Source organism: Neolamprologus multifasciatus, chromosome 7, assembly GCF_963576455.1.
Source record: "Neolamprologus multifasciatus chromosome 7, fNeoMul1.2, whole genome shotgun sequence".
Classification (NCBI taxonomy): domain Eukaryota; kingdom Metazoa; phylum Chordata; class Actinopteri; order Cichliformes; family Cichlidae; genus Neolamprologus; species Neolamprologus multifasciatus.
In genome coordinates this window covers 34,410,236-34,427,363 of record NC_140445.1, presented here as the reverse complement: position 1 = coordinate 34,427,363, position 17,128 = coordinate 34,410,236, and the positions used below count along the sequence as shown (strand labels likewise).

Sequence of the window (17,128 nt, the reverse complement as noted above, 5' to 3'; positions counted from 1 at the left end):
GAAACACTGTTAAATGTTCAGTTTCTATGCCATATGTTAAAACAAGATCTAGAGTGTGATTAAAGTGGTGGGTGGGTTCTTTTACATTTTGAGAGAAACCAATTGAGTCTAACAACAGATTAAATGCTATGTTGAGGCTGTCATTTTTAGCATCTACATGGATGTTAAAATCACCCACAATAATTATTTTATCTGAGCTCAGAACTAAATCAGATATAAAGTCTGAGAAATCAGACAGAAACTCTGTGTAAGGCCCAGGTGGACGATAGATGATAACAAGTAAGACTGGTTTCTGAGTTTCACAGCTGGGGTGGACAATGTTAAGCATCAGGCTTTCAAATGAATTAAAAGTCTGTCTTGGTCTTTCATTAATTAATAGACTGGTGTGAAAAATTGCTGCCACACCGCCCCCTCGACCTGTGCTTCGAGATTTCTGGTAGTTAGAATGACTCGGGGGTGTTGATTCATTTAAGCTAACATAATCATCCTGCTGCAACCAGGTTTCTGTAAGGCAGAGTAAATCAATTTGTTGATCAATTATTAAGTCATGTACTAACAGAGACTTGGAAGAGAGAGACCTAATATTTAATAATCCACATTTCACTGTTTTACTCTTTGGTTCAGATGTGGATACTGTATTGTTCTTTCTTTGTAAATGTTTAAGTTGTTTGTTGCTGGTTTTTAGTTTGTTTTTTGTCTTTTTGGAAGCAGACACAGTCTCTATGGAGATGGGTTTTTGGGGGGGTAGCAGGAGGAGAGAAGCTGCAGAGAGGCGTGTAAGACTGCAACTCTGCAACTCTGCAACTCTGCTTCCTGGTCCCAACTCTGGATAGTCATGTTTTGAGGGGTTTAATAAATTTGTCGATATTTCTAGAAATGAGAGCTGCTCCATCCAAAGTGGGATGGATGCCATCTCTCCTAACAAGACCAGGTTTCCTCCAGAAGGTTTGCCAATTATCTATGAAGCCCACATCGTTTCTGGGACACCACTCAGACAGCCAGCAATTTAAGGAGAACATGCGGCTAAACATGTCACTCCTGGTCTGATTGGGGAGGGGACCAGAGAAAACTACATGTCTTGATTGTCTGATTTATAATCCACTGTGATGGTGTACAGTTGCAAAAGTACAAAAACAGTTTTTACTTATCCAAAATTGTCGATTTTTATGGTTTTCCACACGATTAAAAAATCCTGTGATTTTTTATTTTTTTTTACTCAGAGAGCCATTGCAGATCTCCATACAGAGGACCCAAAGACACACAAGCACATACATGGCCACAAGGGGATTCTCACAATAGACCTGGAGTCCAAGATGGAGTCTATGACTACGCTGAAAGCAGCTTATGTTGCTCCAAAGAGTCCAGTGGGGAGGTTACAGGGTATGTGTCTTTATCTTTCACCAGCCAGAATGAAAAAAAAACCATATCATTAAGAGCCATGTAAAGAATAGAGAAGCATTTACAAAGAGCTGAAAGATTTTATTATTTGCTGTGACCTCTTCTTATTTCAATTCAAAAAAGTTTTTTATTTTGGGGGATGGCTTTCTATGCATGCCCTGTTCATCCTGTCTTTTATATTTTCCTCGGTTCAGGCATCAGAGGCGAGCTGCTTAAAAAACACACTGCCCAGATGATAAGGTAAATGAACTATGAACAAGTCTTTTGATGTTAAACGAATTATTTCTGGAAGTGGTTTGTTTATGGAGACTAGGAGCACTGCCTGACCATGTCTTGAGGGGAAGGTGATGTAATATTTACACGTCAGGGTTTGTTTTACTGTTCAGTCACAGCTGTGATAGCTTTTAAATCAGACTTTATGGTGTTATTTTACACAGGGGCCAGTCACCCTTATGGCGTTTATAAAGTCCATCCCTGCAGAGGTGGTTGTTAACATCCCACACAAGTTAACAACTCATAAAAGCCTGCAAAGCGTAATGTCTTCAATGAAAACCTTTTGACTAGTAGTAGACAGTGTGTCATCATTTGATTTTAAACCATACACTAAATTTCCTGGGTTTTATAAGCAAACACCAACGGTGTGTCCAATAGCCTTGTATGATTTGGCTGATTGGCTGTTATGTAAAGCACAACACTGTGTATAAATAATCCTAGCCAGATGGGAGATTGGCGGAGTATCAAGCTTTGGGTTTCATTTCAGTCCAGTATGACATATTTTATATACTATATGCAATACCACAGAGCCACTGAGTGTCGTGAAACGATACAAATAAATGATGCTTACACCAGGAGCCTTAAACGCCCTGCACACCATCAGCTCACCCACACATGTTTGCATTTATTAGAGCTCTTCGCTGGACTGTGTGGGCATGAGCAGACTGCGCCTGGCTAATAGTGCTTCTTGCACCTGCTAGGGCGAGACGACTTTACTATTTCCAGTGAATGCAACGCTTCAGCTTGCGTGCTACGTTCAGTCAAAAGATTTGGAAGAAAGCAAAAACCATCCTTATATGGTCAGACATCATTCCAGGATGGCTAATCTTAATAGCAAATGAGGCAGATGGATAATTGCATATAATATATATTTTTTTAAATCACTCCTTTCAGAAGCAGCTGATTTTATTTTCATTTTATGATACTAACTTTAGCATTATGAATGAATTCTGAATATTTTCTGAGTTGCAGGCCATACACACAGGAGTTAAAGGCAAATTTGCTTCTTAAGTACATGAAGCAGCCATGTGAAAATTTCAGGAATGGAAAAACAAATTTAAGAAAATGGAGAAAACTGGGTAATTGGATGATTAAAACAAGTTCTGCTTCTTACATACATTTTGTTTCCAAAATACTTTTCTAACGTGCAGCTTATGGCTGTGAAATAGTGTTCTTCGCATGTTCTATATGATAACTTGGACATGTTACTCAGACTTCTCTCTTTGTTCAGACTGCAAGCTTTGTGTATGAAACATAAAAATATATTGCATGTCTGCTGGATATCTCTGTACTTGAAATGCAATGGTTTTCAGAACTTCTGGGAAACAAGAGAGAGCACAAATCTTCAACCCACCTCAAAATTTTTGTGTGGCTTCTTTCAATATATTTGCGTCACTATAGGAAAAAATCAACTGTTTCTGAGGAGTTCAGATGGGAAGCACTGATTGATTTTTGATTTCAGGAAAGACCTAGAATTCATCCAACCATCCACTTTCTGCTGTTTATCTGGGTCTCGGTTGTGTGGGCAGCAGAGATGTCCAGACCTCCCTCTAGCACCTCCACCTCTAGCTAATCTGGGGGAAGCCAAGGCATTTCCAAGCCAGCCAAGAGACATAGTCTCTCCTCAGCATGTCCTGGTTCTGCCCAGGGGCTTCTCAAACCTCTCTGAGGAGGCGCACAGGAGGCATAAATGCCCAAACCACTTCAGCTGGCTCCTTTCAATGTGCAGCAACTTTCAGTATATTTTATAGTAAATAGGTTGTTTACAAAATCATTTAATTACATCATGCTACACTTAAAAAAACAAAACAACAACAAAAACTGTATGTGCTGGATCAAGTGCTGCTGCTTGGTGCTTAGATTCTGTCTTCTTGTTTTCACAGTGAGAAGATTCATGCTGATCTGAACCCACTGACTCCCAAAACGGAGTACTGCACCACAACCCAGAAGGATTTCTGTGTGGAGGGATTTGTGCCTCATAAACCTGAAACAACACGTGTATGTAGAGTTATAAACTTTGTGTGTGTTTGTGTATGTGCTTAATCTCCCCAAACAGCAACAATCTGATTTCAAAACTACAAAATAAATTTCCATACTTTTATTTCCTCCTTTTGGTTATGTGAAATACACAGTTGCTGTGAGAAGCAGAATACCTAAAATAATAAGTACATCATCAGCCTCTCCTATAAATGCCTGAAAATCTTTCTGACATTTTACTGGTTTAATTTTTTACAGGTTCATGACTACAAAACTGACCAGGCCATCACATTCTGGAGTGAAAACTGCCAGCGGATACAGGTGAGTCAGACTGCTTTATCTCATAGTGGTTTCTTTTTCTCTCCTTTAAAATATCCATATTTAAGTTCTATTTAAGTGATTTATTTATCGGCTGAAAGTTATGTGTGATCAACAGCACAGCAGTTTTCCCTGTCTGATGATGAACACTTGTGTTTGCGGTCTGTCCTTAGTGTCTGAGCAGCTGTTTTCTTTTCTTAAAGAATACCGTTTAGCCACTAATAGCACCATGATTTATGTCAGGGAACACACAACAGCAGCAGGAGAGTCACACTTATCCACCAAGGTCAAGAGGATGATATTAATCACCTCTCTCTGCTGCGATTAGTCATAGTAGGGGTGGGCGATATAAACGATATACGATAGAAACGATATAAATTTGGCCAACGATAGAGATTTGAGCTGTGTCCCAAAACATCGGCTGCATCCTTCGGAGGACCCGGTCTTCGCGGCCTACGTGGGCCGGGTCCTTCAAAGACCGAGAAGGCCGGAAGTGCGAGGCTGTGAAATGGGACGGTCTAGCCTTCAGATTTGCGTCACTGCTGTGTCGGTGGAGTTTAATTAACTCGGCCGTCTGCTCCTTGCTATCTAAGGCTGTATCCCAATTCAGGGTCTGCAGCCTTAAAGTACGCAGCCTCAACGATCCTCAAGGGCCGCGTACTTAAAGACCGCTAAGGCCGGAAGTGCGAGGCTTGTAAAATGGTCTAGCCTCCGTTGCGCTGCCCAGGTTGCCTAGCAACCATGATACTAACAGCTGGAAACGTTTCATACAGCTTTGTTTGACAGAAATGAAGGAGAAAATCTTTTGTTCATTTGTTTGTTTGTTTCTACATGAGCTTTGATCATTCTCTGTAAGATTAAGGTCAGCTATTGAACGGCGTATATTTTAAAGTAAAGGCTTTAAAACCAAGTTAGTACAAACGTCACTAATGTCACATAACTTTGCCGACATGTGGCCAGCAGTAATGTTTTAATGTTCTTCGTTATTAAACATTTGCACATAAATAAGTGACATAATATTCAGTACTTACTTAAAGTTTACTCTTCAGGTGCCCCTCATCCGCCGTTTTTTTTCGGCAAAATTATCCACACCCACCGCCGCGCTATGCATTCTGGGATATGTTGGGCCACGAAGTCTACACCGCCACGTCCTTGAAATTCAGGGAAATGAAGGACGCATTTGAGGGCTGCATTTCGAGCAGCCTTCGAATTGGGACAGCCTTCGTCGCGTTGCTGTGACATAATCGGCCTTAAAATGCGGCCTTTAAGGCTGCAGACCCTGAATTGGGATACAGCCTAAAATATAACAGGACACTGGCGTAAATTCTCGACCGTCTCACAGTTCTGTTTAATCAGTTTTCTGTTTAACGTTTATTCAGCTGTGTGAAAATCCCGGAGGAACCCACCAGGGGGATTAATAAAGTTTTATTTTATCTAATCTAATCTAATAACTTTAATCTCAGCCAAACCGATTGACTCAAATTGGAAGACACAAATAAAACACTGAAAAAAGCCCAACAATAACATTTTTAGGTTGTCTAAGTGACTTATATATTACGTTTAACCTGAGTAGTGAAAGTCCGCGGTGATCTGAAAATGATGTACCGGGAGTTGTGCTGCTCTCGGCGGCTTCAGTGACCCTCGAGCTCCCGACTAGCTATCGAGCTGGTGGGTAGCAGACGTCTCCGAAAACGTCAAAGCACCTTTGCAAATATGCGATATCTTGATAAACCGAGCAGATATTTGATTTACACAGGTACTTTCTGAAAATATGTTAAAAGTTTATTTTGTGACCCAGAAAGATTAATAAGAGTAATTTTAAAACTTAGTAGCGGCCACCATTGTTGGCAGCTGAAATTTGGCTGCCAACAATGGTGACCCACCATATCCCAGAATGGGATATGGTGGGTCACGAAGGACACACCCGACCCATCCTTCAAATTCGGGGAAATGAAAGACGCATTTGTCAGCCGCATTTGAAGGAGTCGACGAATTGGGACAGCCTTCGTCGCCTGGCTGTGACGTAATCGGCCTTCAAATGTGGCCTCCGGAGGATGCAGCTGACGTTTTGGGACACAGCTTTTGACTATACCGCTCTATCGCGATAGCGCATGTTGATGACGTCATCAAGCGGCGCCTGTTTTGGTGGAAAGCATAGCAAAGAGATGAAGCACTGTTGAAATATGGGTAAAGCCAAAAACTGCGCTTCCTCCACTTCCGTAACATTGATTCATTAATGTTGAATTCTCTCTCTATTCCCATGTTGTTGCAGTATATTAATAACTAACCTTGTATTGTGGATGAATAATCTCAGTTGTTCTCCTGACTGAAGTTTGGTCCGTTTATAGCATCCTGCTATGCGATTGCATTTGTCCCTGACCACCAGAATCCCTCACGTTAACTTTTATCGAGTGGAAAAAAAGTTGGCGTTCATCCTCCAGCTTCACTGTGCTAATGTTATGCTAACATAGCTGTGTCGCTAGCAATCAGGTAGCACAACATTATATACCAGGTAGTCCAACTTCAGTAACCCTGCAAACGCCACTGCTGTTTAGTTTTCTGTCTTCATTATTTTGGAAGTGATAGCAGAGCTGTACATTTGAATTAGTTTCAAAAATCTCTCAGTCAGAAAATGGTATGTCATGTTTAGGTGGAAACTAGCGAGCTAACTTCCTGTTAACTTCTAACTCCGTTAAATTTAATAAATTCTGTTTTCATGGATGCCTGGATGTTAAACTTAATTGTTACACCTGGTAAAGAAGCAACGCTGATGATTTTATTAAAGATTAAAGAATTTAGACCGTTTTTAACTCTCAGTGTTTGTTTGACTTTGGGACCTGAAACGGACGGAGTTTTGGACCCAGATTACTCCGCAAAGCTCCTCACTACAGCAGCCGTAATGCTCTGACAATCCATCAAGCAGTGCGGCTTACCAAAGTTGTACTAAAACATTTTTTAACAGATTTCTGCACGCCCAAATCAGTTTGAGGTCAGTAAGCACAACCAGAATTCATACATAAGGCACACTCTCAATTTTTGAGAAAATTAAAGGATTTTAAGTGTGCCTTATAGTGTGGAAAATACGTTATACAGAAGAAAAGAATATATTGCGATATATATCGTTACCACACGTGCTTCAAATTATACCGTGATATGGATTTTAGGCCATATCGCCAAGTCATAGTGTATTTTTGTGTCACAGGGTGTGACTGCCGCCCGGAGCTCGAAGGGACCCTTCAGGAAGTCGGCTCTGTTCAGCACGCCCATCACTGAGCGGCTGGATGAAATTGATCTTCCACCTGACAATTGAGGCACTACACCAGCGTGCTGTTCTGCCACTTTTTTAATGATTTTTTATTAAAATGGTGATCCATTTTAAAGGTTAAGTTTAGTTCTTAGCGATAGTGGCACCACAAAGGATTTATCTATTCTTTAAGGCTATTCTTTTTTTTGTTATTATTGGCACTCATGTTGGTTAAGTGAACTGCCATCGCCAAAACAGCAGTTAGAGCTGCACAAGACTCACTGTGTGTACTGGACATCATAAATCCTATGCAACAGCTGGGAGACCAGCATATATTCTGTGTACCCGACTGTCAGTGTATTGACAACAAAGCTGACTTGGATGAGATGAATCAGCAGTCAGTGTTTAAAAAGATGCTACCTAGATGCTGTGTACCATGACCGCAGCTGTATTTACATCTGCACCATGAACACGTCACAGGAATGGGAGGAAAGAAGGATGTTTTGAGTGTGTAAGTGGACTCGTGGGATGTCATTATTTTATTACTGAGCAAGTATCTCCGTGCCATCAGTGGAAGAAACTCCAAGCTGCCGGGCATGACAGATTAACTCATTCTCAGTAATATGCATTAATCTGCCAATCAGATTTAATCATTTCAGATTGTCCCTGCCCACTTTTTCCCCAGGTAATAACAACAAATTGACTGGAGGGTTTTTGAGATGCTAAAGATGGCCCCTGGCTGCAAGGAGTGAATTACTTCTAATCAGCCAATCGTATTGCGTCACTTAGCATATGAAACGGCTCATAACTGTCTGAGAAGCCAGTGTTTTCAAAGTGTGCACATATATCCAACGGACAATTTGTTGTGTACACCTAGCTGTTGGACCCTTTTTGACTCCAGAACTGCCTTAGAGTAATTCTTCTTCATGAAGATTTTGGTCCACGTTGATGTGATTTGTTGGCTCCCACATCCCAAAGGTGCTCTGATGGATTGAGATCTGGTGAGAAACCAGAACCTTCTCAAGTAAAGTCTAAGAATATCTGTAATAAGTAAACCTTTCACCCTGTCTCTCTCACACTGTTAGCTGTGGTCCCACCATGCGGAGGATGAAGCAGGTTTCACTGATTGATGGGTGTGACAGCAACTTTAGTACTTTCTGCACCTGACTGTTGTGTTGCTGTGTACACCTAGCCGGGAGTTTGTTTACATCCTCTGTTCATCTTTTTCTGTAATATGTCTGTGCAGCCTTTTTGCAACCTGTAATTATTGCATTCAGTTAGTGCTGAGTGGCAAAAAGACACACTTTTCTCTGACACCGGGTAAATATGTCACCCTTAAAGAGGAACAACAGCTTCTTCACACACATGTGCTGCTACAGCATGCTGATTGAAAACAATACATCGCTGGGAGTCACACAGTGTATGCTACAGATTCATGTACGTCTTCTGTCAATTAAAGGACAATGCTGGGCTCTGCTGATCCTTTCTGGGCTTTCAGCAGGGATTAGTGGGTGGTAGCTATGGCGACAAGTAATTTTTAGTGTATATCGCTGCAGCTTTTCTCTCCAGACATTTCAATATCTCACAGCATCATACAGAAAAACCAATTTGCCTCTGAAAGACAAGGGCTTGCAGCAGATTTGTACTCAACATTTGAAATGAAATGTGATACAGCAACTGTCATTTTGTTTCAGCTGTGCTATTTATACATACCGAGCTACGCTGTACAAAAGAAATCTACAGACAGTGAAGTCATTTTTAGGTCAGAAGGTAATGTTCTGTTCCCACAAGTGTGTAACTGCTATTTTAGCATAACTTAATGCTGACCAGGTCCTAACCATAGACTATGTATACTATGACATCATTTTGAGTCAGTGGCCATATTTCGACAAGAAGGCAGAGCGCTTAGTTATCAACCGAATGGCAGCAAGCTTGGTTAGAATCCATAAGCTATAAGGGTACAACTCACAGACACATGTCTCCTAATTAGTGCAGCGATGTCTCATGATATTAATCAGCTAATTTATTTTTATAGAAGGCTTAAACTCAAACCAGTTAGCACGGGTCAGTCCTAGGAGACACAATAGGCTGTAGCTTTAATTAGTCAAAGCGCCCAAGCCATGAAGCCTCAATAACAATTGAAGGCTGAGTTCCCAAACAAAAATCTAACCTGGAACAATTGTTTTGAAGAGGTAAATTATATAAAGGGAACAAAAATAGTTTTTCTACTGGCTGCTGGAGGCACAGTCTCCATAGACTCCCATGGTAAACGTACAGTACTCACAAATAAAAATAGTGTATAATTAACAAGTTTATTATCATTAGCTAAAACTAAACTAAAACAACAATGTTACATCCACTTCAAAGAAAGTATCACTAATGCTAGGGAACAGCAGCTAACAACAGCTAACAGGGGTTAACAGCAGTTAACAGTAGCAAAATCAGCAGCACTACGGACAGTTCAGCTTTCATCGGTCAGATTAGCTTCTCTGAATTACTGACCCGTATCACAGTCCTCACAAAGTTTTATAGCCTCTTCCGGAGTAAGTAAAAGTGCATGCTTTTCACCCATGTTGAGAGTTGAGGTGAACAGTAGACTGGCAGCATTCCACAGATGGGAAAAAACTCAAGGGCCGATCAAGTCCAGACAGTTATAGAAACACACCGGCCATAGCCAATACAGTCTAAATTTAATGTTTTTGATCTCTCTTGGCTGACTAAAACATTCAATTGAATTTTTTTTATATAACACCAAATCACAACAAAAGGCGCCCCAAGGCGCTTTATATTGTACAGTAGATACAGAGAAAAACCCAACAATCATATGACCCCCTATGAGCAAGCACTTTGGCGACAGTAGGAAGGAAAAACTCCCTTTTAACAGGAAGAAACCTCCGGCAGAACCAGGCTCAGGGAGGGGCGGGGCCATCTGCTGCGACCGGTTGGGGTGAGAGAAGGAAGATAGGATAAAGACATGCTGTGGAAGAGAGACAGAGATTAATAACAGATATGATTCAATGCAGAGAGGTCTGTTAATACATAGTGAGTGAGAAAGGTGACTGGAAAGGAAAAGATCAATGCATCATGGGAGTCCCCAGCAGCCTACGTCTATCACAGCATAACTAAGGGAGGATTCAGGGTCACCTGGTCCAGCCCTAACTATATGCTTTAGCAAAAAGGAAAGTTTTAAGCCTAATCTTGAAAGCAGAGATAGTGTCTGTCTCCCGAATCCAAATTGGAAGCTGGTTCCACAGAAGAGGGGCCTGAAAACTGAAGGCTCTCCCTCCCATTCTACTTTTAAATACTCTGGGAACAACAAGTAAGCCTGCAGTGCGAGAGCGAAGTGCTCTAATAGGGTGATATGGTACTACAAGGTCATTAAGATAAGATGGGGCCTGATTATTTAAGACCTTGTATGTGAGGAGCAGGATTTTGAATTCAATTCTGGATTTAACAGGAAGCCAATGAAGGGAAGCCAAAACAGGAGAAATATGCTCTCTCTTTCTAGTCCCTGTCAGTACTCTTGCTGCAGCATTTTGGATTAGCTGAAGGCTTTTCAGTGAGTTTTTTGGACATCCTGATAATAATGAATTGCAGTAGTCCAGCCTGGAAGTAATAAATGCATGAACTAGTTTTTCAGCGTCACTCTGAGACAGGATATTTCTAATTTTAGAGATGTTGCACAAATGGAAGAACGCAGTCTTACATATTTGTTTAGTATGTGCGTTGAAGGACATGTCCTGGTCAAAACTCACACCAAGGTTCCTCACAGTGTTACTGGAGGCCAAGGTAATGCCATCCAGAGTAAGAATCTGGTTAGACACCGAATGTCTAAGATTTTCAGGGCCGAGTACAATAACCTCAGTTTTATCTGAATTAAGAAGCAGAAAGTTAGCAGCCATCCAGGTCTTTATGTCTTTAAGACATTCCTGCAGTTTAACTAATTGGTGTGTGTTATCTGGCTTCATGGATAGATAGAGCTGGGTGTCATTTGCATAGCAGTGAAAATTTATGCTTCTAATGATGCTGCCTAAGGGAAGCATGTATAGTGTAAACAGAATTGGTCCTAGCACTGAACCCTGTGGAACTCCATAATTAACCTCAGTGTGTGAAGAGGACTCTCCATTTACATGTACAAATTGGAGTCTATTAGATAGATATTATACAAACCACTGCAGCACAGTACCTGTAATACCTACAGCATGTTCTAATCGCTCTAATAGGATATTATGCTCAGCAGTATCAAACGCTGCACTGAGGTCTAGCAAGACAAGCACAGAGATGAGTCCACTGTCAGAGGCCATAAGAAGATCATTTGTAACCTTCACTAAAGCTGTTTCTGTGCTGTGATGAGCTCTGAAACCTGACTGAAACTCTTCAAATAAACCATTCCTCTGCAGATGAGCAGTTAGCTGTTTGACAACTACTCTTTCAAGGATTTTTGATATGAAAGGAAGGTTGTTTGTCTTATAGCAGACGCCATAGCTAGGATTATACACTTGAATTTTGACGGGTAAGAAAACAGAACTTGGTTGACTGCAGGTGGCAAACTACTGAAATCATAAATGACCAACATGTTTACAGCCTGGAACAAACAGAAAATTATATAAATAGTTTATGCTGGCGTCCGCTTGGCTTCATCTCCAGAATTTTCTAGTCACTGAACTGGATGCCTCAGCTGTGTTTGTGTTGTTGGTGCTGTGATATCTCTGAGGGGTGGAAGTCTGGGCTTCAGTTTGGGTCATAGACAGTATAAAACATGGATGTAGCTTCGAGGTCAGAAACTGAGACCAACGTGAAAGGCCATCAGATGGCAATAGTTGTGGTTGCACCCATAAAGGTTACATGGAAAACGATTTTCTGATTTGGCAGTTACAGAGCAGCAAAAGGAGCTTTATTGTATGGGTGGGGATTTGACTCACTTTTGGATAAAGTCCCAAGCGGCCATCAGAGGAACTGCAGTTTTTTGCTTTTCAGCCTCGAGTTTTTCCCTTGGCTAGAATTTATTTTTTTGCTCTTTATTTTAATCTGCAGAATTTTGGCTTTTTGGCTTTTACTGTTTCTCTGAAACTATCTGCAAAATCCTCAAAAGCTTTAAACCACTGAGATCAAAGAAATTCTGTGTTCAACACATAAAAACACGTCATTCTTACAGAGATTGCGGCCAGAAATAGCAAGAGTCCCTACGAAGCTAAAACGCTGATATTGCTCCTATTTATAGTTATATCGTTTTTAATATGCATATATCTTGCATCTGGAATTCACCAAAGCTGTTTTCCAGAGCTTAAAGAGACACAAAGTTACTCTGTGTAAACTTGGAGCAGTTTGTGTAACAAAAGGTCTGATCTATATGTGGCAAAAGCAGAACGTAACAGATGATTGGATGACAGCCAGGTCAGCTGAGGGAAGCTCGGCGTGGGGTTCGGTGGAGACCCTCAATTCCCTCTGTGTGGCTCTAACTGGTGTCAGGATGTGGCATGTCGCTGCAAGAAAGTGGGCGGTAATTACAGCCGTGCAGGAGGGGAAGATGCTATCCTGCAGAGATGACAACGCACGAGCGCTCGCGCGCACACACACCCGTGCACCTGCTCAAAAACTGATGAGCCTCTAATGAGCGGTGATGTCATTACAACCAAAACACAGCTGTCTGCTGCCGACTCGTGTTTCCTCCTCGCTGTCTGTCCACAGGCTGCAGATACAGAATGCTCTGCTTTACTGAAGCGCACTCAGTATTTTAGGGAAATGTAAAGTGATAGACTGGATGTAAAAAATGGATGCACCCATTACACCCATTACTTAGTGAAACTCAGCAATACTGCTCATTCATAGGGTAACAACCTGTCAATCATAAGGTAGTCCCGTCCTAAAACATGCACTAATTGGGACCACAGTTCACAAAATTAATATCAGATGTGTCCTCTCTCATCACCATCTCTTCCAGGCCATCTAGGGGAACAACAAAGCATTTCCAGGCCAGCCAAGAGATGTAACCCCACCTGTCCTTGGGGTATCCCAGAGTCACCTCCTCCTGGTGGCACATGCCCAGAACATCTCACCCAGGAGGAATCCTAATCAGATGCTTGAACCACCTCAGCTGGTTTATTTGAATGTGGAGGAGTAGTGGCTCTAGTCTGAGTCCGTTACAAATGGACTGGACTCCTCACCCTACCTCTAAACAAGAGCTCATGACCATAGGTCAAGGTGGGACGTAGAATAGAGGAGGAAAAGAGAACCACAGAAAAGATTCGTGGATGTAGTGAAGGACCTGCGGACGGTTGGTGTGACCGAGTAGCATGCTACAGTAGAGACAGGGTGAGGTGGAGGCAGACGATCTGCTGTGCTGACCCCTCAAGGAAAAACATGAAGTACTGCTCACCTCAGCAGGGTGGATGTATAAACATTTTCTTTGCAAAAGGGTCTGGGTATCATTGAATAATGTTGGTTTCCTAGTACAAATAAACATATATGAATAAATGAAATATGAAAAAATGTTCTTGGTCTCAGAAACAAAACTGAAATGCTGGCCTGAGACATCTGCACACGGTCAATTACTCCGTTAGTTCCTCTGAAACTGAAACAGGAAGTCAGCTGTTTGTTACTAAACCAAATCAATAAAGTCATGTGACTGATTTCTATTTTGTTTCCAAATGCAAAATTTGGAAATGAAAAAAGAAAACTCACTAGTTTGGTTGGTCTTGGGTAGACAGGAAGTTGAAGTTAAGAGAAATAAATATGAAAATAAAAGCAGATAACAGAATAACCTGCTTTGGTTCAACCTACCTCATTAACCAATTAATCTTCCAAGGTTAACGGCAAACGTTAGAGTGCCTCTCTAGTAAATTGGTTGCTGCACTTAATTTTTTTTAAAAGATGCAATGTTTTAGAGGGACACTCGATATTTGGGGGGGACCGTAGAAGGTCATTTATGAATTGCTTCTGAGTTGAAAGTGGGTGTTTGTCAGGAAGATTTGTAATGCTGGAAACAAAGGGCTCTTTTCTCACATTACACCCTTTGTGAAAGCAAATATCAATAACACCACAAAAGAAATCCAATAATGTAAAAATAGTCCCTGGTCCATAAATTAAAAAAAGTGTGTTTTACTGAGTTTATTGAACAAAATATTTTACAGTATCTTGGATATACATATATACATATTATCTTGCACTGTGTAACACGACTGAACCTCCTGCAGTGACATCGATTGCAGCACCGTGCCTGCACACTTCAATGGAAATAGGAATACATCATTGACTTTCAAACACATTATACAAATTTTAATATAGAAAGCACAAAAAATAAGAATTTATCAGTGAAAAGTACCCACTCTCAGGACAGAAATTCTTCATACAAAAACAACTTTACAGTTTTAATCTCTTTTTTTGCAGTTTCAGTATGCAGGTAATAAATATACCTGGAATTCCCTCTTTGTTGTTGTTGTAGGGTGTCATTCACTTTTCCTCTGCAGGGAAATCACCATTAAAGACTTATTCTAGAACAAATAAAAGAAGTGGCTCGGCCACTGGAGCTTCTGCTGGCGTCTCCACCACTGCTGCTCTCACATTATCAGCAGGCCTCTCAGATAACATACACATCAGTCTTCTCCCCAAGAAGCCAGTACGTTCTCATTTTGCCTTTGCCCTGGAAAAACACAGAAATCAATAAGTTCATCAATGGAGATGAAGAGTGGAGGGGTTGGTATCCTCTGCTGACCTTTGCTTAAAGGTGACACTATAAAGCTTTTAAGTCTCCCTTTGCTCACATATGACACTTATGTTATTATATATTCTGACTATAGATAAACGTGAAAGGATATTTACTCCTAAATGATTTATCTCTCAAAATTATTAAACCACTTTTGATTGCTGCTTTTACCTTCAAGTTAGATTTAATACGAGGTAACCAGTTCATCTACATTTTATTAGGTACATGTAGCTAGTAATGGGTTGGAACAACTTTTGCCCTCAGAGCTGCTTTAATTCTTCATGTCATAGATTCAACAACGACCTGGAAACATTCCTCAGAGATTTTGATCCATTCTCCATCAACTGCTGCAACCATCAAGCAGTTGCTGCAGTTTTTGCCAGTTGCGCATCCAGGATGCAAAACCTGTTCTACCTCATCCCAAAGGCAGAAGAGATCTGTTGACTGTGGAGGCCATTTGATTACAGTGAGCTCATTGTGATGTTCAAAATAACAGTTTGAACATCACAATGATGATTTGAGCTTTGGCATGGCACGTTACCCTGACAGAAGCAGCCATCATAAGATGGGTACGCTCTGTTCATAAATATAAGGACATGGTCAGCAACATTACTCAGGCAGGCTGCGGTGTTTAAAAAAGGCTCAGTTGGTACTAAGGGGCCCAAGTGTGCCAAGAAAGTATCCCAAACACCATTACACTACCATCAGCAGCCTGAACTGTTGATAAAAGACAGGATGGATCCATGCTTTTATGTCATGTATGCCAAATTCTGACCCAACCATCTAAATGTGGCAGCAAAATCGAGACTCATCAGACCAGGCAATATTTTCGAATCTACTGTTGTCCCATTTTCTGTGAATGCCAGCCTCAGTTTCCTTAGCATACAGGAGTGGCATCTGGTGTGGTCTTCTGCTGCTGTAGCCCATCTACCCTAAATTTCGATGTCATGCGCATTCAGAGATGGTCTTCTGCATACCCTGGTTGTTTTGGGGTTTTTTGGGGTTTTTTGCCTGTCCCGTTTGGCTCTTTTGCCATCAGAATTATTGTCTAAAGGCAAAGAAAGATGCCCAACGGATTTTCTTTACCAAACTGACCATCCCAGCTTTGCCGTAATGGTCCATTTGATTCACCTTTTATTATTTATTTTATTTTCACTTGCTGAATACGGGACAGACTTGCATACCCTGGTTGTAACAAGTGGTTATTTGAGTTACAGTTGCCTTCTTATCAGCTCGAAGCAGTCTGGAAATTCTCATCTGACATCAATAAGGCATCTTCACCTGGAGAACTGCTGCTCACTGAATATTTTCTCTTTTTTAGGCCAATCTCTGCAAACCCTAGAGGGGGTTCTGTGAGAAAATGTCAGAAGATCAGCAGTTTCTAAAATATCCACACCAGCCCTTCTGGTATCACCAACCATGCCACGTTCAAACTCACCTAAATCACAATTTTTCTCTGATCCTCGGTTCAAGCTTCAGCATCTTATATTCACCATGTCTACATACTTAAATGCATTGAGTTGCTGCCATGTGACTCCAGAAAATCATAATGACGTTTGAACATTTAACAATACGAGTCATAGATAAAATAAATGATATGAATATTATAAACACAAATACGCTGTTGAAAAAAGGATTTTAGTTGCTAATAAAATAGTTTTGTTGCTCGAGGGTTAAAAACACAAGACATCTGCTGTGTTTCATTTATTTACCTAAGAACTTGTCTCATTTAAAGATATTGATCTCTCCTCCTTGGGATGTTAAAATCAATCCCAGCATCCTCATTGATAGTTACAGCCTTGAGTTTACAGGCTGACATATTAATCAGTTAATTAAACCAATAATCCTCAGGCTGATCTATAATGAAAATCATTTGTTGTAGGTTTATCAGTGACGTATCATGCATTGCTCTTTATTTATTTTTATTAACATTCACAATACATATGAACTCACTTTTAAGGCAAAGGTTTAATTTGGTTTCATTCAGATGACGGTTCCTACCTTCATTTCTACGTCTCCTCGTAATTGGAGATCAAAGTAACCAAACTCATCGAGCACTTCTTTGGTGGCCGAGGACACGTGGATCTTTAAGGCTAGAAGAGACAGCAAACACAGCGTGAATGACAAATAGCAGCTCACATATCTGCTTTCATCTCCAACCTCAAGATAACAGCTCACAGGAAAACTGTGGAGATGAGCCAATGCATCAAAATGCT

General features: G+C 40.9%; 2 protein-coding genes across 7 annotated transcripts in view; one reads left to right on the top strand and one right to left on the bottom strand.

The window, feature by feature from the left end:
* The window catches only part of spag8 (sperm associated antigen 8), a 29,883-nt gene extending 12,841 nt beyond the window's left edge, over nucleotides 1-17,042 (top strand). For 2 of the 6 annotated variants that reach the window (XM_085169236.1, XM_085169239.1), the window contains exons 2-8: nucleotides 1,221-1,380; nucleotides 1,593-1,638; nucleotides 3,134-3,394; nucleotides 3,555-3,669; nucleotides 3,907-3,969; nucleotides 6,929-6,955; nucleotides 7,169-12,275. In XM_085169236.1, the coding sequence (XP_085025362.1) occupies nucleotides 1,221-1,380; nucleotides 1,593-1,638; nucleotides 3,134-3,394; nucleotides 3,555-3,669; nucleotides 3,907-3,969; nucleotides 6,929-6,955; nucleotides 7,169-7,276 (780 nt within the window). In that variant the 3' untranslated portion in view covers nucleotides 7,277-12,275. Of the gene's footprint in view, nucleotides 1-1,220; nucleotides 1,381-1,592; nucleotides 1,639-3,133; nucleotides 3,395-3,554; nucleotides 3,670-3,906; nucleotides 3,970-6,928; nucleotides 6,956-7,168; nucleotides 12,276-13,151 lie in introns of those variants that run through there. The other 4 variants (XM_085169238.1, XM_085169237.1, XM_085169240.1 and 1 more) reach the window with 4 other exon arrangements.
* The window catches only part of npr2 (natriuretic peptide receptor 2), a 92,264-nt gene continuing 89,847 nt past the window's right edge, over nucleotides 14,712-17,128 (bottom strand). The window contains exons 21-22 of the mRNA XM_085169233.1: nucleotides 16,914-17,005; nucleotides 14,712-14,849 (exon numbers count right to left, since the gene is read on the bottom strand). Of these exons, the coding sequence (XP_085025359.1) occupies nucleotides 14,787-14,849; nucleotides 16,914-17,005 (155 nt within the window). The 3' untranslated portion in view covers nucleotides 14,712-14,786. The remainder of the gene's footprint in view (nucleotides 14,850-16,913; nucleotides 17,006-17,128) is intronic.